Source organism: Pipistrellus hanaki (assembly GCF_964339955.1).
Source record: "Pipistrellus hanaki genome assembly, chromosome: 9".
Classification (NCBI taxonomy): Eukaryota; Metazoa; Chordata; class Mammalia; order Chiroptera; family Vespertilionidae; genus Pipistrellus; species Pipistrellus hanaki.
The window spans coordinates 54,786,393-54,813,148 of NC_140511.1; the positions used below are offsets into that span (position 1 = coordinate 54,786,393).

At 38.3% G+C, this 26,756-nt stretch overlaps 1 protein-coding gene across 1 annotated transcript; it reads left to right on the forward strand.

The window, feature by feature from the left end:
* Positions 1–737: 737 nt before the first annotated feature.
* LOC311627843 (L-lactate dehydrogenase C chain) lies at positions 738–25,880 on the forward strand (the record flags this gene model as incomplete). Its single annotated transcript, XM_084894486.1, has 7 exons — positions 738–863; positions 3,063–3,180; positions 8,937–9,110; positions 11,905–12,078; positions 14,596–14,713; positions 21,889–22,012; positions 25,254–25,880. 7 exons carry the CDS (start codon positions 738–740, stop codon positions 25,416–25,418), a joined length of 999 nt encoding a protein of 332 aa, XP_084750612.1. The 3' UTR covers positions 25,419–25,880.
* Positions 25,881–26,756: the final 876 nt, after the last annotated feature.

Here is a 26,756-nt window from a genome sequence, read left to right on the forward strand (position 1 = left end):
CTAAAAACAGGAGGTGCTTCCAGGAGGGTTCTTCCTCGTGGGGGCCTGGAGAGCTCAGCCGGGTGGTAGTGGGATCTTCAAAAAGCCAAGGCCCGAAAATCCGTCCCAGGCCGCCTGAAGGAAACGAAACAACTCTCCGATAACCTTGATTGCACACTTTCCAAGATCGTCTCATAAGTCTTCACACGGAAAGCAGGAGGATGTACCTGCAGGCCCCCAACACCCAAGCAACCAGCTCCCACCAAGAGGATACCAAGCGTCTGCCAATGCGCCTGCGCCGGCCGGCGGGGGCGGGGCCTACGTGCTGACGTATGCGGAGCGTGCTTGCTTGCGTCGGGCGGGGAATAACCGTAGCGGGGCTTCGCACCTCAACTGCCGTGGGTGCTGTTCTCCGGGGTCCCTATTTCAAAAACCCTTAAAGGCTGTGTGTGATGCCTCCAGGGGGTCTGTACTGAGTTGCCCAAAGCAGAGCGTTTGTGAGTATCCGGCACTGGGGCGACAATGGTGGCCGGGGCAGGGAGAGCTCAGCCCGTAGGGTGCCTCAGCCCCTACGGCCTCCCCACGCCCGTGACCTGGATATTCTTTTTTTTTGCTTCCCCTCAACCCTTGCTCCCCCTTTGGTGCAAACTCAAGCGGTAGTTTCTTAGTTCAGTGCGATTAAGGACTTTGCTAGCCATGAGCGTTATTCAGGGAGTTCGATCCCACTGAAACTGCGTTATCGCTCTCAGGTTCTCAGAATGTCAACGGTCAAGGAGCAGCTGATTAAGAACCTGGTTGTGGAAGATAAAACCTCCAATCAGAAGATCACCGTGGTTGGGGTTGGTGCGGTAGGCATGGCTTGTGCAATCGGTATCTTATTGAAGGTAAGGGATACGCCTGTTCTGGGGCTGAAGATCAAGCCCTTTCAGGTCTTGTCAATAGACGAGTTCAGGTTTGCAGGGCTAATCAATTGACAGCACCTGTTGTAGTCTTTCTGCACCTTCAGCCTTAGGGCAGCCATCTTGTTTGTTTGAGTGGTCAATTTGCATATTACTCTTTTATTAGATAGCATAGAGGCCTGGTGCATGGGTGGGGCCAGCTGGTTTGCCCTGAAGGGTGTCCCAGATTAGGGTGGGGGTTCCCTTGGGGTGTGGGGGGAGCCTGAGCGAGGGGCCTGTGGTGGTTTGCAGGCTGGCCACACCCCCAAGGACCCAAGTGGAGACCCTGGTATCTGGGATTTATCTTCTACAATTGAAACTTTGTAGCCTGAGTGGAGGTCTCAGCCGGCCAGGGTGTGCAGAAAGCTTGGCTTCCTCCATTGTAGGGGAGACCCAAGCCTCCCTCCTGCTTGCTCAGTGGCCACAGTCATCTTGGTTGGGATTAATTTGCATACTCACTCTTGATTGTCTGGTGGGCATAGTTTGTGGGCATGGCTTGTGGGTGTAGCAGAGTGCTGGTTAATTTGCATATTTCTTTTATTAGCTAGGATATTCTGTTGAATCTGATGAAAACCCAATTCAAATTAGAGTAAGCATATAAAAAGACTATATATTGTCCATATAACTAGAAAATCTAAGAGCAGAACTAGCTTCAGGTACTACTAGATTCTAGAATTCATACATATTGAGACACAGTATTTGTATATCTTGGTTTATATTTCCTCTGTTGGCTTAATTCTCAGGCAGGGTATTTCTATGTAGTGGTAAAGATGACTATAGTTTATTCTTAAGAGTCTTATGTCATTCTTAGAGCTATGATTCCAAAGAAAGAAAAATGACACTTAATTTTCTATCTTCCATTTTCAAACCTTATAGACATTATGCCCATTTGTTATACCTGGACCATATGCCCATTTGTGAATTAATTTCTGTGACCAGAAGGAAGAATGGAACAATTGGTTTGGTCTGGTTATATGCTCATCTACTGTTAGGTTAGAGGGCTGATATTAATTGTACTGTACTGACCTACATGAAAAGGGTTCCTATAGGTGGCTACTTTTCTATTTGGCCATAACAGTGCATACTAAAAACAACTTCAGCCAATTTAGAAATAAGGCATATGGGCTAAATATAGTAAAATCCTTGGATAGAATTTAATAATTTTTCACTGGCTTTATTTTTTAAATTGATTTTTAGATAGAAAGAGGAAGGGAGAGAGGAATGGAGGAGGAGAAGGAAGGAAGGACAGTAGGGAAGAGAGAGAGAGAGAGAGGCAGAGACAGAGATTGAGACAGAGATATCTCTTTGATGTCCCACTTATTTATGCATTTACCAGACCTCCCGGTGCACAAAATTTGTGCACAGGTAGGGTCGCTAGGCCTGGCTGGCAGTCAGGGTCGATCAAGCCCTTCGGCTGCCTGCCAGGACCTTCCTTCATTTTCTGCCACTTCCTGGGTCAGTGCATGTCATAGTGAGCGATAGAACTCCCAGTCTCCTGGTCAAACTCAGGAGGGGACACTTTGCATATTAACCTTTTATATATATAAACTAGAGGCCTCATGCATGGATTTGTGCACTGGTGGGGGGGCATGGCTGCAGGGATCAGCCCGCTATGGGAATGTTGCTCATGCCTGTCAGCCACGTGGCGCTCCCACTGTGAGAGCACATTGACCACGAGGGGGCAGCTCCTGCATTGAGTGTCTGCCCCCTGGTGGTCAGTGTGCATCATAGCAACTGGTCAACTGGTCATTGTGGTCCTTTGGCCATTTGGTTGCTGGGCTCTTACATATATAGATTGGTGGTTTCTTGTATGTGCCTTGACCGTGTCATCTTACTGCAACCTTGGTATATCTGGACATGCAACTTTTCATTGGTTTTAAACTGTTATCTGAAGTGAAAGAAACCCAATTCTAACAAAATTAACATGTATATAAAGGCAAAACAATGAATTTTTATTACATTCTGTTGTTTACCTTGATTCTGGCCCATTCTGGGCATATTAAAAAACTATCATTTTTATATAATTTTTCTATTAAAAAAATAATTCTCCTTTGAGTATAAAATAGCCACACACAACTTTTTCTCATTCTTCTAAAATAGGAACATTTTCCAGAATATCTTATTTATAACTTTAATGTATTTTAGGATATGGCTGATGAACTCGCCCTTGTTGACGTCGCAGAGGACAAGTTGAAGGGAGAAATGATGGATCTTCAGCATGGCAGTCTTTTCTTTGCTACTTCAAAGATTGTTGGTGGAAAAGGTTAATTTTAGTGTTTTTTTACAATATTTATTGATTTGAGAGAGAGGGAAGAGAGTGTGGGAGGGGCATTGATTTGTTGTTCACTTATTTATTTATTCATTGGTTAATTCTTATATGTACCTTGACCAAGAATCGAACCTATAACCTTTTGGTGTACGGGATGATGCTCCAATCAATGAGCTACCCAGCCAGGGCTCTACTAAATTTTTATGGTTTTTCTTCACTTTTATTTTTTCTTAAATACTTAAAAGGACAATTTAAAAAATGTTTTTATTGATTTTAGTGAAGAAGGGAGAGGAAGAGAGAGAGAAATATCTATTGGTTGCCTCTCACACATGCCCTGACCAGGGACTGAACCTGAAACCTAGGCATGTGCCCTGACCAGGAATTGAACTGACAATCTCCTAGAACAACCTTGTTTTTCTAAGACATTCAAATTAATATTCATAGAAACAATTATTTCAAAATATTAATTTTGAAATGTAAAGAGAGTTTAAGTATAACAAACATTAGAGCATCCCAGTGAAACATTACCAATTTAGTTGATACATTATGTAATATCTATTCAAATCTCATTCAGAAATTGAGGTCCAAGACTAGCCTAGACAAGGTGCTTTTTTTTTTTTAAACACATTTTAAAAATACTTATTTTGATACAGTCTATCATAAAAATCTGCTCCAGATGCATCTGTGTAGTAAGAAATGGTGCCATCTAACTCATGAATGTCTGAATGATGTTCCATTTTTTGTCCCAGCTGGAGCCCAAACCTTCTATGTTGTTCCTATCTATTGATTGCCTCCAAATCCATATGACCATATCCTCAGAGTAAACTTAAAATAGTTGATTTAGGCATTCCAGGATCTGCACCCCTCTTAATCCCCAAGTAAATCCTGGGTTGAATAAAGATGCAATGGATGGCAAACTGGACACACTTTAAGAGCTGCTGCATCCTCTGCTTGACCTCTGTGCTCAGCTTCACCGTGGTAGCAGCCTGGGCTGTGCAGTCAGCTAGGTACTCTTGAAAAGAAGATGGTGAGAGCTTACTTTACCGGATATCAAGGCTTATTCTAAATGTAAACCTACACTAATTGAATGCAGACACACACAAAAGATTGTTATATAACACTCATGTTGTCAATAAACATATCATCGGGAAATTTATGGTAATGGTTATTTTCATAGAAAGAAAATTGAACCATTATTTGATAATACAAGAATTAATTCCAGCTTGGTTAAAAATCAAAATGTGAAAGGTAATACTTGAAAGCTTCTGTTTAGAAGATAATATGTTATCTTTATGACCTCAGGGTAGGGCAAAATCTTATAAATACAAAGACACAGCTCAAACAATAAAGGAAAGAATACAGAATTTATGTTTATAAAAAGACACTGTAAAAGAGTGAAGAAACAAGCCATAAACTGAGAGAAGATATTTGCAACATAACTGACTTAAGGAATAGTATTCAGAATAAAAGTACTTGTATAACCCACTTGGTATGGCCCAATGGTTGAGCATCAACCTATGAACCAGGAGGCCACGATTTGATTCCCAGTCAGGGCATATGCCTGGGTTGCAGATTCAATCCTCAGTGTGGGACATGCAGGAGGCAGCTGATCAATGGTTCTCTCTCATCATTTTTTTTTCTCTCTCATCATTGATATTTTATCTCTCACTCCCTTTCCTTTCATCTCTGAAATCACTAATATATATATATGATATATATATATAATATATATATATATATGTGTGTGTGTGTATGTTTAAAAGTACTTGTATAATAAATGGTAAATATACAGATCTCAGTAGAAAAATGGGAAAAGGCAAACATTTCACAAAAGAAGAAACTCTCATAGTCTATAAATATATGAAAAGACAATTTTATTAGTATCGAAAGCAAGGGAAATAAAAGCATAACAATATATCATTACACACCCATTAGATTGGCAGAAGTATGATAAAACTAAATGTCAGCATATGAAGAATAGGTGCTCTGATACTTGACATGTAGGAGTATATTATAGTAAAACCACTTTTTAAAAAAGTTTGCTATTACCTGGTGAAATTGAACATGAACATATCCCACAACCCAGAAATTGCACTCCTAGATAAATTCCCAAGAGAAACTATACATGTGGGCTAGGATACATGAACAAGATTGTATAGTGGTGTAATTTGTAATAGTTCCAAATTGGAAACAATTCAATGAATATTAATACTAAGTTGTATAATATGCAATGTGATATTACAGAACTGTGAAAGTGAATGAACTACAAGGACATGCATTAACATGGATGAATATCAGAAGCACAATAATTAGCTAAAATAATCTGATTCCAAAACATAAAACTTAATATGTTGTTTAAATAGCCCTCGGTGGTGGCCTAGCTGGTTTGGTTCAGTGGATAGCGTGTTGACCTGTGGACTGATGGGTCCTGAGTTCAATTCCAGTCTAGGGCATATTCCCAGGTTGCAGGCTAATCGCTAGTAAGGGGTGCGCAGGAGGCAATCGATCAATGATTCTCTCTCATCATTGATATTTCTATCTCTCACTCTCCCTGTATGAAACTAATGCAAATATATTTTAACAAATAGGCATTGGTGGTAAACCTTTTTAAAAAGGTAATATTGTGATTTTCACCACTTAGGAATGGTAACTTCTGAATATGAAGGATGTAGATGCAACCCTGGAAGCATACAGGGGCTTCCGAGATATTGGTGGTGTTCTGTTAATTTGTATGATTTTTACAGTGTTGTTAACTTTAATGTTTTAAAAATTGATCATGCATTTCTTAAACACTCTTCTATATGAATGATATAGTTCAGAATAGAGCATTTTGAAAATACATTTGGCAAGTTCTAGTGAGGAAGAACAATGGGACATCATTGATTATCCACATATGTTTTAAATTTTTTGATATGTACAATAGTTAACACAGTCATCAAGTGCCTGGAACATGGTACTAAGATCTTTATGGAAGAAAGGGAGGAATATGAGATCAGAACTTGTTATTATGATATTATGAATCATTTTAGGGTTTAAATACAACATACCATGGGAAGAAAACCTAAGGCACTATATATAAAGACTATTTTAGAATTATAGGCAGTAAGTGCTATAAAAATTCAGTGAAGTAAGAGAGCAGTATTTATGAATGATGTTATTAGGGGATGCCTAGCAGAGGAGTTGGTATTTAAAGAAGTACTTGATTAAAAATATAATAATAATAATTGCTAACATCTATTGAACATTTAATATGTACGAGATTCTGTTCTGAGTATTTTCTGTATATAGATTCACTGAATCATCTAAAGAAAGAACTATTAATCGCTCAGTCTTGCAGGTGAGGAACTGAGAGAGAAACAGGCAAAAACTTGTCCAGAGTCACATAGCTAAGAAGTGGGAAAGTCAAAATAAAGGCGGTTGGATCTCAAGAGTCTTTGCTCCAGACCATTATGATTTGCTGTCTCTTAGAGGATTGAATTATATTTAAAAAGGAAAATAAGTAATAAGTATGGAGATGATAGCATTAATAAATCATGACATCTGGAAAGTCTGACAAAAATAATACATGAAGTTAGTAAAATATCTTGGGGCAGATTATGAAGACTTGATATTTTACTTTGTTATGCACTTTGACTTTGTTAGACACAGTATTTCAAATAATCAATTTGAATTGTGGAGAGATGACTGAAGAAGATGGAAGGCTTTTATGTCTGTATCCTCAAAAAGTTGAGGTGGGATGACCTCACTCATTTATGGACATTAAAGAACATTATAAACTGATGAACCAAAAGACAGATATAAAGACAGTAAAGCAACAAGCAGACTATCAAATTATAGCGGGGAGGGTAGGGAGATCTGGGGTAGATAAGAGATCAACTGAAGGACTTGTATCCATGCATATAAGTACAACCAATGAACACAAAACTCTGGGGAGGGAGGGTATGTATGGGAGGGGGAGGAATGGTAAGATATGTACACAGATAAGAATTTAATTTAAAAAAAGTTGAGGTAGTGAGAAGGGAGGAAGAGAGGGGATGGTGAGAAGAGAGACAGACAGATTACTTTGGATTTCTCTGGTTAGGAAAGTTTATGGAAGGTCAATGTCAAGCAAGGTCTTTGAGCAAGAATGAGTAGATTGCCGAAACCGGTTTGGCTAAGTGGATAGAGCATCAGCCTGTGGACTGAAAGGTCCCAGGTTCGATTCCGGTCAAGGGCATGTACCTTAGTTGCGGGCACATCCCCAGTGGGGGTGTGTGCAGGAGACAGCTGATCAATGATTCTCTCTCATCTATGTTTCTAACTCTATCCCTCTCTCTTCCTCTGTAGAAAATAAATAAAATATATATTAGCCAAAACCAGTTTGGCTCAGTGGTAGAGTGTCGGTCTGCGGACTGCAAGGTCCCAGGTTCGATTCCGGTCAAGGGCATGTACATTGGTTGCGGGCACATCCCCGGTGGGGGGTGTGCAAGAGGTGGCTGGTCGATGTCCTCTCTCATTGACGTTTCTAGCTCTCTATCCCTCTCCTCTCTGTAAAAAAAAAAAAAAAATCAATAAAATATATTTAAAAAATATATATATATATTAAAAAAAGAATGAATAGATTGTGTGCAGAGAGAGAATTTTTTTATAGATTTTTTACTTGATAGAAGGGAGAAACAGTCTTTTAAATTAAAGTAACACATACCAGCCTAAGAAATGCCATCTTTCTAAGTTGTATTTCTAATTAAAATTTTTACTGGGGGAGGGAAGACAAAATGTTTATGGTTTATGATTTGCATTAGAAAGATAAGAATGATTGTAAATAAAGATGTAATCAAATCTTTAAAATTGAACAAATTTCCTTTTTAAAAGAGCATTAAATAATTTTAAAAATAGAGCAGATTTTATCTAATTAAATTTTTTGACATTCATACGATAAATAACTTCAAGGTATATAATATTTTTTTTAAAAATTTCATTATAGAATATGAGCATCATATCATATTATCATTAGGGATTTAATAGGTGAAACAATTTTATAGCTGATCATTAGATTTAGAAAGTAGTTTATTTTTTTTTGTGGATCAAATCCTGTCCTTTTTAATTAGAAATAAATACATTCCTACTCTTAGAATCCTGAAACAGATATATATATTTTCAGAGTTTTAAGCTTCTGATATATATATATATATATATATATATATATATATATATATATATATAGTGTTTCTAAGAAGCCAGAGAGTTGATTTGCATTGCCTCAGGCCTTAATAACAAATGAGAATGTCGGCTTAAAAAGATAGTATGATTTTTTTAATCTTTTTAAAAAATATATTTTATTGATTTTTTACAGAGAGGAAGAGAGAGAGATAGAGAGCCAGAAACGTCGATGAGAGAGAAACATCATCAGCTGCCTCCTGCACACCCCCCACAGGGAATGTGTGCGTGACCAAGGTACATGCCCTTGACCGTAATCGAACTTGGGACCTTTGAGTCCACAGGCCGATGCTTTACCCACTGAGCAAAACTGTCTTGGCTGATTTTTTTTTTTTTTTTTAAAGCTGTTTGAAACTTTTAAGTTATAGTGACAAGACTTCCTTCAGGTTATTCAAAATAATATTACTACATGGAAAGTCTGTTCATTTCCAAATGCTAGACATGAGGATATATAAATGCTTTAATACCAAGATCATACAATAGTCTTTTAAAGAATTAAGGCACAATGATTATGGCAGTCATGATCCAAATATTGTCTATTGTTTCCCTTTTAGATGATCGTGTATCTGCAAATTCCAAATTAATTATTGTCACAGCAGGTGTACGGCAAAAGGAAGGAGAAAGTCGTCTTTCCCTGGTTCAACGTAATGTGGACATCATGAAATCAGTTATTCCTTCCCTGGTCAAGTATAGTCCTGACTGTAAGATACTTGTTGTCTCAAATCCAGGTAAGTCTTTTTTCATTAACTGCATAAAGATGGTCTTTCCAGACCATTGCTTTTTTTTTTTTTTCCCCTAGCGCAAGGGGAAGTTTACTTTGCATGCAAAGCAAAAGTACACTTAGAGAAGATTAGAGCAGAATGCCAGAGAGCTGCCTTGGCCTTTTAGAAAGAAAGTCACAGAGGCAGAAGAAGTGAGCCAGCTGGAAAGTGAACTCAGGAATCAAGTTACAGAGGCAAAAGAAGGGGTTTGAAGGGGGTTAGCCCAGGATGAGCCCAATACTCCCTTATTTGCAAGTCTTGTAGGAACCCTAACAGAAAGAAAACAAAGATACAAGCCTGAAGAATGAAGGCATGGACAGGTTCTGGAGAAAGAGCATGTACTGGGTCCTTTATATTAAGAGTTTGTTTATTTTATTATTATTATTATTATTATTATTATTATTATTATTACTACTACTACTACTACTAGAGGCTCGGTGCACAGACTCTGCTGCCACTCATATAACATATACATTTTAATCCATTTTGAGTTTATTTTTATGGATGGTGTAAGAAGGTTGTCTAGCTTCATTTTACTGCACACATCTGTCCAATTTTTCTAACACTATTTATTGAATAGACTGTCTTTATCCCACTGTATGTTTTTGCCTCCTTTGTCAAGTCTTAATTTACTATAAAGGTGTGGATTATTTTTGGGTAACGCAAAAATTAGAGACAAAAAAGAATATTACATAATGACAGAAGGTTAATAGATACAGAAAAACATTTAACAAAAATCAACGCCCACTCATTATTTTATAAATGAATCTCTCAGTAAACTATGCGTAGAGGGAAATTATTCTGAAAAAAGATATTTATGAAAAATATAGCTATCATCATACTCAATGGAGAAAGACTGAAAGGTTTCTCCCTGCTAATGACACCTAGGTAAGACAAAGATGTCATTTCACAATTTCCATTTAACATCATGCTGGAAGTTCTGGCTAGAGTCACTGAACAAAGATTTATCAAAAACTTTGTTTGTTCGTGTTTTTTAAAATATATATGTTATTGATTTTTTACAGAGTAGAAGAGAGAGGGATAGAGAGTTAGAAACATCGATGAGATAGAATAATCGATCAGCTGCCTCTTGCACAGCCCCTCCCACTGGGGATGTGCCCGCAACCAAGGTACATGCCCTTGACTGGAATCGAACCCAGGACCCTTCAGTTCGCAGGCCGATGCTCTAACCACTGAGCCAAACCGGTTTCGGCAAAAAAAAACCCCACAACTTTATTTGTTTATTTAAATATATTTTTATTGATTTCAGAGAGGAAAGGAGAGGAAGAGATAGAAAATCAATAATGAGAGAGAGTCATTGATTGGCTGCCTTCTGCATGCCCCATACTGGGAAGAGAGCCTGCAACTTGGGCATGCACCCTTGACTGGAATCTGGGATCCTTTAGTCCACAGGCTGATGCTCTACCACTGAGCCAGACCAGCTAGGGCTCAGACAAAAACTTTAAATCAACTATTATAAGTATGTTTAAAGAGCTAAAGCAAACCAAGCCAAAAGAACTAAATACGTCTCACCACATATTGAATAGTAATAAACAGAAGTTTAAAAAAGAAACTAAATAGTTTTGAATTGAAAGTTAAATGAAAATTTAATAGAAGGGTTTAACATCAGATTGAAAAGGAAGGAGGAGTTAGTAGACGTGAAGATAAGTTAGTTCAATGTTAGGACTTTCCAAGTTTCTACTGATGCTTTTTTTTCCTTTGGTGCAAACTTCTTTATTTTGTTTCATGCCTCGTAATTTTTGTTAAAAACTGAACATTAAAAAAATTATAGTATGCCCTATCTGGTTTGGCTCAGTGGATAGAGCGTTGGCTGCAGATGGAAGGGTCCCGGATTCGATTCTGGTCAAGGGTATGTACCTTGGTTGCGGGCGCATCCCCAGTGGAGAGTGTGCAGGGGGCATTTGAATCGATGTTTCTCTTTCATCGATGTTTCTAACTCTCTATCCCTCTCTTTTCCTCTCTGTAAAAAGTCAATAAAATATATATTTTTAAAAATTATAGTATGAAAACTGTATAAATCAAATTCTTCTCTCCTAGGGATTTTTTTGTTGTTGTTGATGTTTGTTGCAGTTGTCTTTTGTTTATTTCATGATTTTTGTGAACTCATTCTGCAAGTCTGGATTCTTTGTTGTGCCTGGCCAAAGACATCTTTCATCTGTTTAGTGATCAGCTAATGATTGAATGGAACTTTAAAAAAATGTGGAACCAAAACGCATCTCCCAGTCTTTGATGTAAGCCTCTGTGTGCATGTTGGAGCATGCCTTCAACACTTGGCCAGTTTACAACTGTGCCCTTCACTTCCTGCTTGTGCAGAGCCTCAAGGTCATACAGAGCTTAAGCTTAGGATCTTCTCATGTTTTTCCTGAGCATGCATGCCCTGGCACACTGCCCTGGGTATGCATGTGACTTTTGTCTAGGTAGGAAATGTTGGTAGCTTAGATGAGGCTATGGTGATAGAGAGGAAAAAACTAGGCAGCCTTGATGTAGAATTAACCGACTATAAAATACACAGATAGGCACATACATTATCTTAAAAGAATTAAAAAATTCTAATAGTGAATAATTTAACCTGTTAAAGCCTACGTGAGAGATTATCAGTATTTTCTTGTTGAATTGCTTTGCTTCAAATTTTGTAATAAATTTATATTTGACTAAGACAATTGATCTGTCTATTCAGAAAAGCAAGTTGTAAAAGGATGTTATTATAAATCTTTTTGTAACAATACATTTTTCTTCCTAGTGGATATTTTGACATATGTGGTCTGGAAGCTAAGTGGCTTACCTGCCACTCGTATAATTGGAAGTGGTTGTAATCTAGACTCTGCCCGTTTCCGTTACCTGATTGGAGACAAGTTGGGTGTCCATCCCACTAGCTGCCACGGTTGGATTATTGGAGAACATGGTGATTCTAGTGGTAAGTATAAACCCATTTTCATTATGTAATCACACTTATCTATAATGATGCCTATTTAAAGTATTTTTTGTGATATTAATATAGCTGTGTACCTTTTGTTTTATTGGTATTTCCCTGGTATACACTATCTTTTTTAATTTTTTTATTTTCAGTCTTTTTGCATCATTGATTTAGTTACCACTCATTACATTGTGCATAGAGCATATAACTATTTTAAAAGTCAATGAAGGTTTCTCTTAGCTGGAGCACTTTCATTTATCCTTACTTTTTAAAACATTACAAAGGTACAATTCATATACCATAAAATTCACCCATTTAAAATGTATAATTCACTGGTTTTCACCGAGATATGCAGTCATTATCACAGCCTAATTATAGAACATTTTCATTACCCCAGAAAGAAACTTTTACTTCTGAACTCACTCCCACCCTAGCCCCATGCAACCAATAATTTATTTTCTGACTATATAGCTTTGCTTATTCCAGACTTTTCATTTAAATAAATTTATATAATTTGTGACTTAAACTGTTACTTAGGCTATACCAACTTTTTTCTTTCTGAATTTTAAACATTTAAGCTCTGCAGCACAATTAGAACTTTATTCTTCTTACAGTGTCCTCTAATTGTATTGTATCATATCTTTGAATCTTTTTTCCATAGTGGCAGTAAACCCATTAAGAATAGGGACCAATGCCGAAACCGGTTTGGCTCAATGGATAGAGCGTCGGTCTGCAGACTGAGGGGTCCCGGGTTTGATTCCGGTCAGGGCATGTACATTGGTTGCGGGCACATCCCCAGTGGGGGTTGTGCAGGAGGCAGCTTATCAATGATTCTCTCTCATTGATGTTTCTTGCTCTCTATCCCTCTCTCTTCCTCTTTGTAAAAAATCAATAAAATAAAATAAAAAAGAATAGGGACCATTGATTCAGTTATTCATTTGTTTAGTCAAAGCATTTAATGAATCCTTCTTATAGTTGTCTGTTGTTTTTTTACTACAGATGTCATCCTATACAATAAAAGCCTAATATGCTAAGTGTCCAACTGTTCATTTGATTGTTCAGCCAGTTGTTATGATGCACACTGACTACCAGCAGCAAGCTAACCTACCGGTTGGAGCGTCTACTCCCTGGTGGTCAGTGGGCATCATAACAACTGATTGGGACTGGGGCGAGACAGGTAGACATGCCATGGAGCCCTCCGACAGTCCCTCACCAGCCCCAGTTATGCACTGGTGGGGTCCCTCAGCCAGGCCTGCAGGGATCAGGCTGAAACCGGCTCTCTGACATCCCCCAAGGGATCTGGATTGTGAGAGGATGCGGTATGATAACAAATACTTTTGATTTGACTTAGACAAATACTTAATTTGACCTATTGGCTTGTTACTATACTAATTCAGTTCTTCCTCCTGGAAGTCATTAAAAAGTAAATTTTTCTAGTTATGTTTTTATTTCTCACTTTTAATATTTCATTATTTTTTTTAATATATTTTATTGATTTTTTTACAGAGGGGAAGAGAGAGGGATAGAGAGTTAGAAACATCGATGAGAGAGAATCATCGATCAGCTGCCTCTTGCACACCCCCTACTGGGGATGTGCCCGCAACCAAGGTACATGCCCTTGACCGGAATCGAACCTGGGACCTTTCAGTCCGCAGACCGACGCTCTACCACTGAGCCAAATCGGTCTCGGCAATATTTCATTATTTTATTTGAAAACAAAACAATGTATTTCTTCAAAAATATTTTTATTTACTTTTAAATTGATTTTTAGAGAGACAGGAAGAGAGAGGCAGATAGAGGTAGAAACATTAATTAGCTGCCTCCTGAATGCCTCCTACTGGGGATCAAGCCTGCAACTGGGGAGTATGCCTTGACTGGAAATCAAACCAGCAACCTCTTGATGCATAGGTCGATGCTCACACTGAGCCACGCTGGCTGGGCAAACATTTTTTATTTATTGACTTGAGAGAGAGGGATATATTTGTTGAGAAATTTGATTGAGAAATTTGTTGTACCACTTATTTATGCATTCTTTTGTTGATTCTTGTATTTGCCCTGACTGGGAATCAAACCTACAACCTTGGTGTATCAGGATGATGCTCTAACTAACTGTGCTAGTTGGCCACGTCAGCTTCACCTCATTCTTTATTGGATATGAGATTCTAGATTGACAATAGTTCCCCCTCAGCTCTTTGTTACTGTTGAGAAGTATGGTGTTAATTTGTTGCTCTTTTCTTGCTTTGTTTGTAATATTTTATCTTTTTAACCATTCTTTTCTTTGTGGATTTTGTACTTGTGCTCTGCCTTAAAATGCCTCATATGCCACATAGTTATAAGTAAATTCTACTACATATTTTTCTAACACATAATTTTATTTTTTACATTTCCCTTTTTGGCCATTTAAAACTTATTTTTATTATATGGTATAAGGTAGTAATCTAAGTTTATAAAAAATTACTGAAACAACAGAAGCAGTACTAAGAAGAAGAGTTCATTCTGAGATACATTTCTTTTTAGTGCCCTTATGGAGTGGGGTGAATGTTGCTGGTGTTCCTCTGAAGACTCTTAACCCTAACTTAGGAACTGATTCAGACAAGGACAAATGGAAAAATATCCATAAACAAGTTGTTGAGAGGTAAAGTACTAAGTTTCTTAATGCATTAAAAACAGTAAGAACAAATGTCACAGAAAAAAATATAGTTGATCTTTGAGTTTTGTGTGGTAAATGATTATAATCTTATGAAAATCCTTGAATTCAGACTTATATTTCTCATAGCTTTATTTGGGGGCATTTTCACAAAGCACTCATATGTGTTTTAGGGTAATTTAGCAAGTAATTATGAGCACTTTAGAACCAGCTTTTCTAAGTTTGAAACCTGACTTCACCATTTATTAAGTAGAGCGATATTGCGAAGTTATTTAAAATTTCAGAAGCTCAGTTTCCAAGTTTTTAAAATGGGGATAATAATAGAACTCGCTTTAGAGGGCTGTTATGCAGAGTAAATGAAAAATGCTTATCATATTGTAAAATGCTTACAATAGCACTTAGAACTTGTGTTCATCAAATGATGAAAAAACAACATGAAGCTGATGCAGATGATCAGAAATTAATTGGGTGTATTTATAAATGAAGTGTCTGACTCTGGAAGTCAGCTTTAACAGCACACCTGATTCTTCTTTATGCTTTAGCCAAGTCACATATTAGTAAAAGTTATACAACCTAAAAATTACTTCTGGATATTCTAAAGTGTAATGTTTATTTAGGATGCCAATTCTCCAGAAATGTATAATAATTAGGGAAGAGACTAAAAAGGAACAAAATATAGCAAAAGTGATTATGGGACAGTTTTTATTTCTTAAATGCCTTTTAGTTTAAAAAAATAAATTATTTTCTGATCATAAAATCACGTGATCACCTTAATTTGTACAGAGTTTCAATTGAGAAGATGACAAAGTTCTGGATATGATGGTGGTAATAGTTATACAACAGTGTTTATATACTTAATACCATTGAACTGAATACTCAAAGTGGTTAAAATGACAATTTTACCACAATATAAAAAAGGAAATAAAGTACATGGCTATAAATAGTGTATTGAAGTTCAAACTGTCAAGTTAGCAAAGCATAATAAGCTTTAACCTAGCATTAAGTTCATCAAGTTTGGTGAAAGCACACTGGACAAAAAAACAGTATAGAGTATTAGCATTTTTAAGGAGATTATTACAGGTGCTCAGGTGTAGCTTCCAGGCCAATCACTATGTTGGGCACACTCAGTGCAAGGGAAAAGGGCAGATTACCCCACATAGGAAAGATGCTGTCTTTGTTATCCAACACTTTTTTGTTAATGGTGAAAATGAGACTTCTATACATTCTTGCAAGAACAGGTGTCAGTCCAGTTATAAAGGCACCAACACTTTTTTTTTATTATTATAATTGACATTCAGTAGTTTTTAATACATTTATTGCCACATAGCCCTCACGATCTGTATATTTGCTCTCAGTCTTCTAGTCCTGGTGCAATGCACAAATCAAGGGTTACATAATATACAATGCTGATAACCTAGCTCTGCTATGTTTACTATCCAAAATTTTAACTAATTTTTTTTTCAAATTGTGATTGTGATAGGTTACACATAACATAGAATTTACCATCTTTAATCATTTTAAATTTACTCAGTGGTATTAAAATCATATTATTGTGTAACCATTACCACCATCCATTTCATATTTCTTTCATCTTGTAAACTAAGACAATCCTATTCCTCCCTCTCTCCCCAGGCTCTGTCAACCAACATTCTTGACTTAAAAAAAAATTAAGTCTCTTATATAAGTGGAATCATACAGTATTTGTCTTTTTGTGACTGGCTTATTTCACTTAGCTGATTCATTCTTCTGTCTGCTCAAATCTGCCTTTGAATCTCTAGTGGATTTTTCATTTCAGTTACAGTCATGCACTGCTTAGTGATGAGAATACATACTGAGAAATGCATTGTTAGGTGGTAATTGTGAAAACATCATAGAGTACTTAAGATATAACTTAAATGAAGCCCTGTCCAGTTAACTAAGAGCTTAAGTTGGTTGAAATTAACCACAACTTACCGTACAAACCTTATCCTGAAGTTTCAAGCATTCAAAAAACTTAAGAGTTCCAATAGAGTTATATGAGGCAGATTCTGGCAGTGTAATTATTGCCTAGGTAGAGAGAGAGAATCTTAGTGCTTCCTATTTTGCCATTATCCCAGAATCCTCCAGTGCTTAACTAATCTTTAAACCTAAAAAATTGTGTCTTTTTGCAAAAGCAAACTCAAGATCCTCTTCCCAGATACTCCTGCCTTTTCTGAAAGGTCCATACTTTGCTGTTAACCTTTTACTCATGATATCACTCCATGACTTGGGTGATTATCTTTGTATCACATATTCCTCAGAATTTGTTTAACTAACATGTCTTTAATATTTTATACATAGAAAATGAAAGGCTAGTATACCTATAACTATCAGGACCTATTAAGATCAAAAGGTAATTAGAATCTCTCAAGGTGTTTTGGTAATTCTTTTTAAAATATATATATATTTATTGATTTCAGAGAGGAAGGGAGAAGAAGAGAGATATAGAAACATCAATGATGAGAGAGAATCATTGATTGGCTGCCTCCTGCATGACCCCCACTGGGGATTGAGCCCGCAACCCAGGCATGTGCCCTTGGCCAGAATCGAACCTGGGACCTTTGAGTCGGCAGGCTGACACTCTATCCTCTGAGCCAGGTTGGCTAGGGCTGTTTTGGTAATTCTTTACTAATTGAACTACTTTACTTTCCCCTTTTATTTACTACTAGAGGCCTGGTGCATGGCATTCGTACACTGGTAGGGAGTCCTTCAGTCTGGCCCCTGCCCTGTCACTGTCCAGGACCCCTAGGGGGATGTCCACCCTCTTGCTTCTGGCTGAGTGGTGCTCTTCCCCCTTCACCCCACCCTTCTCTCTCCCCGTGGGAGAGCACTGACCACCAGGGGGCAGCTCCTGGGTTGAACATCTGACCCCCAGAGGACAGTGCGCATCATAGCGACTGGTCTTTCCACCGTTAGGTCAATTTGCATATTACCCTTTTGTTATATATAGGGTCACTTGTATTTTATTAAAGGTATTGGTAAACACATTCAATTGTGTGTTCAGTCTCTCTAAAGCAAATTTATTCATTTATTTCTTCTTCTGGCCAAACTGTTTCCATAGAGATTGAATCAATCGGAAGTTTTTGGTCAATTTCCTAAAATATCTTTTCACTTTGATTATTATTATTGTTATATTTATTTTCTTAAATTTCCTTAAAGGAATCTACAAACGCTTTGTTAATAAATTAGGTGACAAAACGTGTTAATATTAGTATCATTTTCAATCCTTCTCAACAAAAATGTCCCTTACCTATAGACCATATGTTTTCAGTTACCAGGACCCTTAGATGCCATTTCCCAGAAATGCAGGAATCTGATCTGGAGGCACAATCATAATACAGCCAACTAAGGAACATGTTTTAGCTAATACTGATTTCCAAGTGTCAGGCAGCAGTCCACCTATTGCTTATAGGGATGTCACAGTGTTAGTCTTTTGTCTGCCCAACCCCTAATAATCAGATCACAGGGAATGTTAGTTCCTTTTATCTCATGGCACACATTACTACCATTCTGTGGTACATCAAAAATGAAAAAATATTTTTTGCTGATTTGGCAAAAAATAGGTATAATTTTGAGTCATTCACACTGGACAGCTATGGTTGTGTTGGCTGTTGGCATTTTTTAAATTTTATTTGACAATCTAAGGAAAAAGTGGTCAGCATCCCTAACAAAATAATTAGGGTATTTTTATTTTTTTATTTTTAAAGCATTTTCTTTTTTTTCCAAAATATATTTTATTGATTTTTCACAGAGAAGAAGAGAGAGGGATAGAGAGAAACATTGATGAGAGAGAAACATCGATCAGCTAGCTGTCTCTTGCACACACCCTTCTGGGGATATGCCCGCAACCAAGATACATGCCCTTGACTGGAATCGAAACTGGAACCTTTCAGTCCGCAGGCCGATGCTCTATCCACTGAGCCAAACCGGTTTCAGCTCTCAAACCATTTTTTGTTGTTAATCCTACCTGGAGGATATTTTACCATTGATTTTTAGAGAGAATGGAAAAAAGGAGCAAGAGACAGAGAAACCTTGATATGAGAGAGAGACATAGTTGCCTCCTGCATGGACCCTGACCAGGACTGGGGATCAAGCCTGCAACTGAGGTACATGCCCTTGACTGGGAATGGAATCCATGACCCTTTAGTCTGAGGGCTGCTGCTCTAACCACTGAGCAAAGCTTACTAGGGCTCTCAAGCAATTTTGTTAATTCCCGAGATGATAAATCTGTCATCCAGATTCCACTGATAAGATTTGTCCTGAGTTATCAATTCAGAGGTTTCAATTTGTATACCATCAATTAATTACTTTCTAGGCATAATCTTCCTCCCTTTCCTTTTACTTACCCCACAGAGCCTTGGTCTGAAAGCTAATTCTAATTTGACACTAGTCTGCATGAATTCTAATAGTACCCCTGGTTCAGGATTGACAGTCAAATCCTAGCACACCACGATGAGTACAGTCCAACTGTTATGTGCTGAGGTGGTCCATTTACACATCAGTCTTATATTTTGCAACCAAGTATGTTATGTTCAGTCCTGGTGCCTTGAACTTATGTGTAGGTGGTTGTTAGATAACCTGATAGAATAACAATGCTGTACATCCTGTTTCTTATCTGGATCCTTTTCTTAAAACTAAGTAAACTCAGTGCTATGTTAAAACCTCCTTTCCTTTGAGTCAATCCAAACCTGAGACCACTGTTGATGGCAGTACAAAAATAGCCTATAAAATAAAGAAATAATATGCAAATTGACCATCACTCTAGCACACAAGATGGCCAACCCATGTGGTCAAAGATGGCCACCCCCATGTGGACACAAAATGTCCACCACAAGATGACCAGCAGGGGAGGGCAGTTGGGAAGGGACCAAGCCTGCAAGGGAGGGCAGTTGGGAGCAATCAGGCCTGCAGGGGAGGACAATTGGGGGGGACCCAGGCCTTCAGAGGAGGACATTTAGGGGGGAACAGGCTGTAGGGAAGGGCAGTTGGGAGGGCAAGGCCTGCAGCTGAGGGAAGTTGGGAGAGGACCACGCCTGCAGGGGAGGGCAGTTGGGGGTGGATCAGGCTGGCAGAGCAGTGTTTAGGGAATAATCAGGCAGGCAGGTGAGCGGTTGGGAGTCAGCAGTCCTGGATTATGAAAGAGATTGGGCCTAAATGGGCAGTCAGACATCCCTTGAGGGGTCCCAGATTGGAGAGGGTGCAGGCTTGGCTGAGGGACACACACACACACACACACACCCATGCACGAATTTCATACACCAGGCCTCTAGTAATACATATATATTGTAGACAACAAGAAAACTCAGGCGCCCTAACCAGTTTGGCTCAGTGGATAGAGTGTTGGCCTGTGGACTGAAAAGTCCCAGGTTCGATTCTGGTCAGGGTCATGTATTGTACTTTGGCTGCGGGCACATCCCCAGTGGGAGGTATGCAGGAGGCAGCTGATGTTTCTGGCTCTCTATCCCTCTCTGAAAAAATTAATAAAATACATAAAAAAAAAAAAAAAAAGAATACTCAGAAAAGCATAAAGAAAATAATAGCAGCCCAGCCAGCATGGTTCACTGGAGAACATTGAGTTCTATTCCTAGTCGGCACATTCACGGGTTATAGGCTTGGTCCCTAGTGTTGGTCACGGGTTATAGGCTTGCAGGAGGCAGCTAATCAATGATTCTCTCTCATCATTGATGTTTCTATCTCTTTCTCCTTCTCCTTTTCTCTCTGAATTTAATGAAATATATATTTAAAAAAAAATAAAAGAATAGCACCTATTCTTTTAGTTAGCCTGTCACTAAAAAATAATCACTATTAATAACTTGGTGGATTGACAAAGTTTTAAAGTTTCTATAAAAATGTTCTATAAAATTATGTTCTGGCTGGTGTGTTCAGTGGCTAGAGCATCGGCCTGTGAACTGAAGGATCATGGGTTTGATTCCTGGTCAAGGGAACATACCTGGATTTTGGGTTTATTTCCAGCCATGATCAGGGCACATGGGAGGCAACCAATTGATGTGTTTCTCTCACATCGATGTTTCTTCCACTCTCGCTCAATGGAAAAGAAAAAAAAAAAATCCTCCGGTGAGGTTTAACAACAAAATAAAAGCATTGTGTATTTTACAAGTTTGAGATGAGAAATTACATAGTGTTTAGGACTGTGTTATTTTCTTTTGAAAATGTATCTTGGCCCAGCCAGCATGGCTCAGGGGTTGAGCGTCAACCTATGAACAAGGATGTCATAGTTTGATTCCCTGTCAGGGCATAAACCCAGGTTGCAGGCTTGATCCCCAGTGTGGAGCATGCAGGAGGCAGTTGATCAATGATTCTGTCTCATCATTGGTATTTCTCTCTCTCTCTCCCTCCCTCTCCCTTCCTCTCTGAAATAAATAAAAATAAAGAAAATGTATCATGAACTGGTTTAATGATATATTCTTAGGAAAAATATGTGCACATGGCTTAAATTGTATACATTGCACCCAAGTGACAATTTTAAGTGGCTAGCAAGATGTGCATGCTAACTTTCAAGGTGAACAGGTTCTATGTTTGGATATTTAAGCAATAATATAAAATACACAATATAGGGAGATCTGGGGGAGATAAGAGATCAACCGAAGGACTTATATACATGCATATAAGTACAACCAATGGACGCAAAACTCTGGGGAGGGAGGGTATGTATGTGAAGGGGGGGGCAATGTTACAATATGTACACAGATAATTTAATTAAAAAAATAGAGTGAGTACAGCCCCCAAAAATAATAATAAAACACACAATATAATATAGAGATGATATATTGTAGAATTGTATACCTAAAACCTATGTAATTTTTTTAAACCAGTGTCAACCCAATAAATTCAATAAAAAAAGTTAAAAAGAAGCAATAATACAAAAAGTTGAAAATAATTTTCATCTTGAATGGCATATATGCTTCAATATTCTGCCTTTATGATAAAAGGAGGGTGAATTATTAAAGTGATTATGAAGTCTATGAGAGTAGTAGAGAAACTTGTATTACTTATAACTGATTTCTAGAAAAATTAATGGAGTGGCATTGATTTGTAAGTTGCTTCAGAGTGGATGTTTGAAATATATTCTTTTTCTCTAAGTTGACTTCTCATTCATTTGATTTTCTTACTTTCTACAACTGTAGTGCCTATGAGATTATTAAGCTGAAGGGGTACACCTCTTGGGCTATTGGCCTATCTGTGACAAATCTGGTAGAATCAATTTTGAAAAATCTTAGGAGAGTGCATCCAGTTTCGACTATGGTTAAGGTAGGCTTAAATTGATCTTTATTATCATTAATGTTTGTTGAGTCCTTACTGTGTGCCAGGCATATACAAGGTGTTGAGGATATAACGGTGAACAAAAAAGACAGAGACCCTGCCCTCATAGAAGTTAATAAAAAAAATGGATTTAATAAAACAATTACCAAAGAACATATCTAATAATAAATTATACTAAGTGCTATGATGAAAAACTAAAAAGTGCTAAGTGTACACAAGAAGAGAATTTAACTACTCTGGGGAGGGGCATAGTTGATGGTTAGGGAAGTCTTCCCAAAGAAGTAAAATGACCTAATCCAAGTAATGAGGAGGAGTTAATTTGGAAGGCTGGATTAATTATACAAGCAGAGGGAACGCATGTGCAAGAGGATCTGGAGGTAGATATAAGCAGAGAACACTTGAGGGTCTGAAAAAATAGGTCATCTGTTGAAATGCAGAGAGAAAGGGAGTAATGGGAAGTGCACAGTGAAAGGAAAAGCAAGCAGGGCCAGGCCACCAAAAGGAAGAGGGTAGGCTGTGTCATGGTCAGCACACAGGGCCAGGCGAGGCCCCAGGGGTCTAGGCCCTTGTTTTCAGCCCAATCAGCAGCTCCCAAATGGCATGATGGGATGGGCATGCATTCTACAGTTCTAGTCGGAGAAGCCCCTTCTAGAGAAAAGAGAGGAAGAGAGAAAGAGAGAGAGAGAGAGAGAGAGAGAGAGAGAGAGAGAGAGAGAGAGAGAGAGAGAGAGAGAGAGAGAGAGAGAGAGAGAGAGAGAGAGAGAGAGAGAGAGAGAGAGAGAGAGAGAGAGAGAGAGAAAGAAGAAGAAGAAGAAGAAGAAGAAGAAGAAGAAGAAGAAGAAGAAGAAGAAGAAGAAGAAGAAGAAGAAGAAGAAGAAGAAGAAGAAGAAGTAGTAGTAGTAGTAGTAGTAGTAGTAGTAGTAGTATCAATAGTAGCAGAGGGAAACAAATTCACAAATTCCTGGAACACTGACATGGAAGCAGAGGGCTTTCTTTCCCAGCCTTAGTGACCTTCTTTCTGATGCCACCCAATATCTGGAAGCTCATGTAAAAACTTCAAAAATTACAGAGAGGTGACAACAGAATGACCAAGTACAGGGAAAGTTAAGGGAAGGTGAGTGTAACTGGAGCTGGAGCCTGGCTGGGTATGGAATGTGGGCTGACAGTCTGGCAGGGCAGTGGACTTCCATAGCTAGGCACAGACCAGAGTGGAGTGAATGTGAGTACAGCCTGGCAAGGGGTCCGCAGAGGAAGATGTGTGGTTGGTCTGATGGAGCTCATGAGGTTGAATATATAGTGGCTACCAAAATGAGGGAGCTGGACTTCAGTCGAGGAGGTGGCCAGAGAATCCCTCTGGGGGTGACTATAGCAATACGGAACAAGGTGTATATCCTGAGCTCCTGAGGAAAGTCCCAGAAATGGTGAGAGGGAAGCTTGGTGGGCTTTGAGCTATTGTGGGAAACTGGGAGGCACCACTCTAGAATCAAGGGGCTTTGCCTTTATCTGAATTCTAGTTCCTGATAACTTTATAATAAGACCTGGGGGAAGAACAAGACCTTTCCAACACCTCCTGCAACCCTAGACTCAACCCCATGGGTGGGGTAGGAAAGAGTAATGAGTAATGGAGGTCTGAGGGGTCTACTGGGTCTTCTTATCTTTCAGGGGTAGTAGGGAGAGGCAGAGGCTAGTTTATGAGCATGCAAACATTGTGTGAGTTGTGCAAGGCTTGTTTTTTGTTGTTGTTGTTTTTTAAATATATATTTTATTGATTTTTTACAGAGAGGAAGAGAGAGGGATAGAGAGTTAGAAACATCAATGAGAGAGAATCATTGATCAGCTGCCTCTTGCACACCCCCTACTGGGAATGTGCCTGCAACCAAGGTACATACTCTTGACCGGAATTGAACCTGGTACCTTTCAGTCCGAAGGCCAACGCTCTATCCACTGAGCCAAATGGTTTCGGCTTGTTTTTGTTTTTTAAATATATTTTTTATTGATTTCAGAGAGGAAAGGAGAGGGAAAGACATAGAAACATCAATGATGAGAGATAAACATTGATCAGTTGTATGCCCTACACTGAGATAGAGCCTGCAATAGGGCATGTGCCCTGACCAGGAATCAAACCATGACCTCCTGGTTCATAGGTTGATGCTCAACCACTGAGCCATGCCAGCCAGACAATTTGTGCAGGGTTGTTTTTGTTTTTTTTTGTTTTTTTTTAAATACATTTTTTATTGACTTTTATAGAGAGGAAGGAAAGGAGATAGAGAGTTAGAAACATCAATGAGAGAGAAACATCGATCAGCTGCCTCCTGCACATCCCCTATCAGGGATGTTCCCACAACCAAGGTACATGCCCTTGACCGGAATCGAACCCAGGACCTTTCAGTACACAGGCTGACGCTCATCCACTGAGCCAAACCAGTTTCGGCTTGTGCAGGTTTTAATAGACTTTCTAGCAGCTGCTTCTGTGGCCTTGGATTCAGCTGCTGGAGTGGAGGGAACATTAGGACTGTAGACCAATGTTTCAGTAGGCCCAAGATAGGGCAGTGGCCATGATTACACATATGTCATGGGCCCTGTACATCCTGGGAGGTTCAGGATAGAAGTCAGGTTTGTGCAGTGGATAGAGGTATCCTGGAAGGCAGGAGTATATTCCATTGGCAACTGGTGGGGGCCCTGCTAGGCACGAGAGAGTACCCATACCTATAGGTTCCATTGCAGGCTCACTTCCGGAGACTTGAGATGCCATCTATGGCATCTTTTGTCCAAACTCAGTGGCACACCATGGGGTAAACATCAATTTATACAAAACAGAGCCTCTCAGCCACTTTATGCTTCTGAATTCACTGTTCTCTTAGTGTATCTCAAACACAGGCTACTTGGTTTTACAGTACTTTATCAGATGAAATAACATTATAAAGGACTGCATGGCAGGTATCCTTCCCCTTAGACAGAAGGATAACCCAGGAAGGGGTAAAGTAAACAGTGCCTTTCTTGGCCCCTTTGAGACCTCTGGCATGATATTCATGTTACTGAACACAAGTTCCACATGGTCATAGGCCATTAGGATGCTCTTGGTATTGTTGGTGATCACTTAACCACCCTCTGAGTGATTCTTATTGTGTTCCATAGTCTCTCCAGTATACTCTTATTCTTAAGAAGCTCTCTAGCACAGCTGCTTTTCCATATCAGGTTAACTGAACAATTATCTAATTTTGCCTTTTAGGGCTTATATGGAATAAAAGAAGAAGTCTTTCTCAGTGTCCCTTGTATCTTGGGGCAAAGTGGTATCTCAGATATTGTGAAAATTAACTTGACTTCTGAGGAGGAGGCGCTTTTAAAGAAGAGTGCAGACACACTTTGGAATATTCAAAAAGACCTGTCATTTTAAAGCTTTTCAATGTTCCACTGTTTTATAGAACAAAAGATAACAAACTGTATTTTACATTTTGAAAGTATTTTCATCTGATTTGAAAAATATAAGAAAACATTGGAGACCTATAGCATACTCCAGCCTTTCAAGGGTAGAAAAAGGAAGTGATAAAGAAATTTATCCTCTTTTATGAATCTCGCATTGCTCTATTCTAGTGATACCCAACTTGTACAAATGTAAGAGTGCCTTCAGGTTTAGTAAAATATATATAACAATCCATTATAATATAGAACATAACATTTTTTTCACAAAACAAGTACTTTCTTTAGTATTGAAATTTTATCTTATGCTTTCTTCCCTTAGGAAAACAGCATATTCACTTTATATTGCTTCATGTGTCTTTGTATAATTTTTACTGAGTACTTATTTTTAAGACCATGTGTATCAGAAGGAAAAAAAAATATACCTTTTTGGTGTAAAAAAAATTTTAATAACTTCAATCCTGCAAGTATAATACCAATTAATCTAAATTAAAATTGTGGATTGGGTGTCTTGTTGAAATACTACACAGGGAGCTTAGACCATCACATTAGATATGTGAAAATTAAGCATTATGGAAAATAAATACAAAGAAATTTATCTTGGTTTGTGTGATTAACTCAAACTAATGTGAAACATGGAACCTTTGATTTCCAACTTTCAGTTTGGAAATCTGGATTACATTTCTTTCCAATTTATTCATCAAACTACTATTATTCTTGCTGTGTTATGGTTATAAGTCAGTATAACATGATTTCTGCCCTCAAGTATCTCTCAGTGAGTATTTAAGGTATATCAACTAATTAATTATTAACGAATGCTTTATAAAAGTCAACTGATAGCTCCCTCTTTGTGTCCAATCTAGGAGTAAATGTTCTTCTTTTGATTTATATATACATATATATATATGTATATAAATATAATATGTATATTTCCTTTACTCCACAAAGAATTAAGGCAGCTGTAGGAAATAAAATGAAACAAAATCTAAGAAATCGGGACCCAGGTAATTTACAAATTAGACTAGAGCGGTGGGAAAAGTTAGAAGGCAGCTAAGCAGGCCCTGAGGACTTGCATGGCTCTAGTGCAGGCATACCTATTTGCAAAGAAAGTCATAGTTCACTGTGTTAGTCTTGCTATCCTAATAGCTTTCATTCTAGTCATCTACTACTAAACATGATTAGTTCCCTATTATTTTGTTTTTTAACTTTTTATTGATTTCAGAGAGTAAGGGAGAGGGAGAAAGAGAACCATCAATGGGAGAGAATTATTGATCGGCTGCCTCCTGTAAGCCCCCTACTGGGGATTGACCCTGCA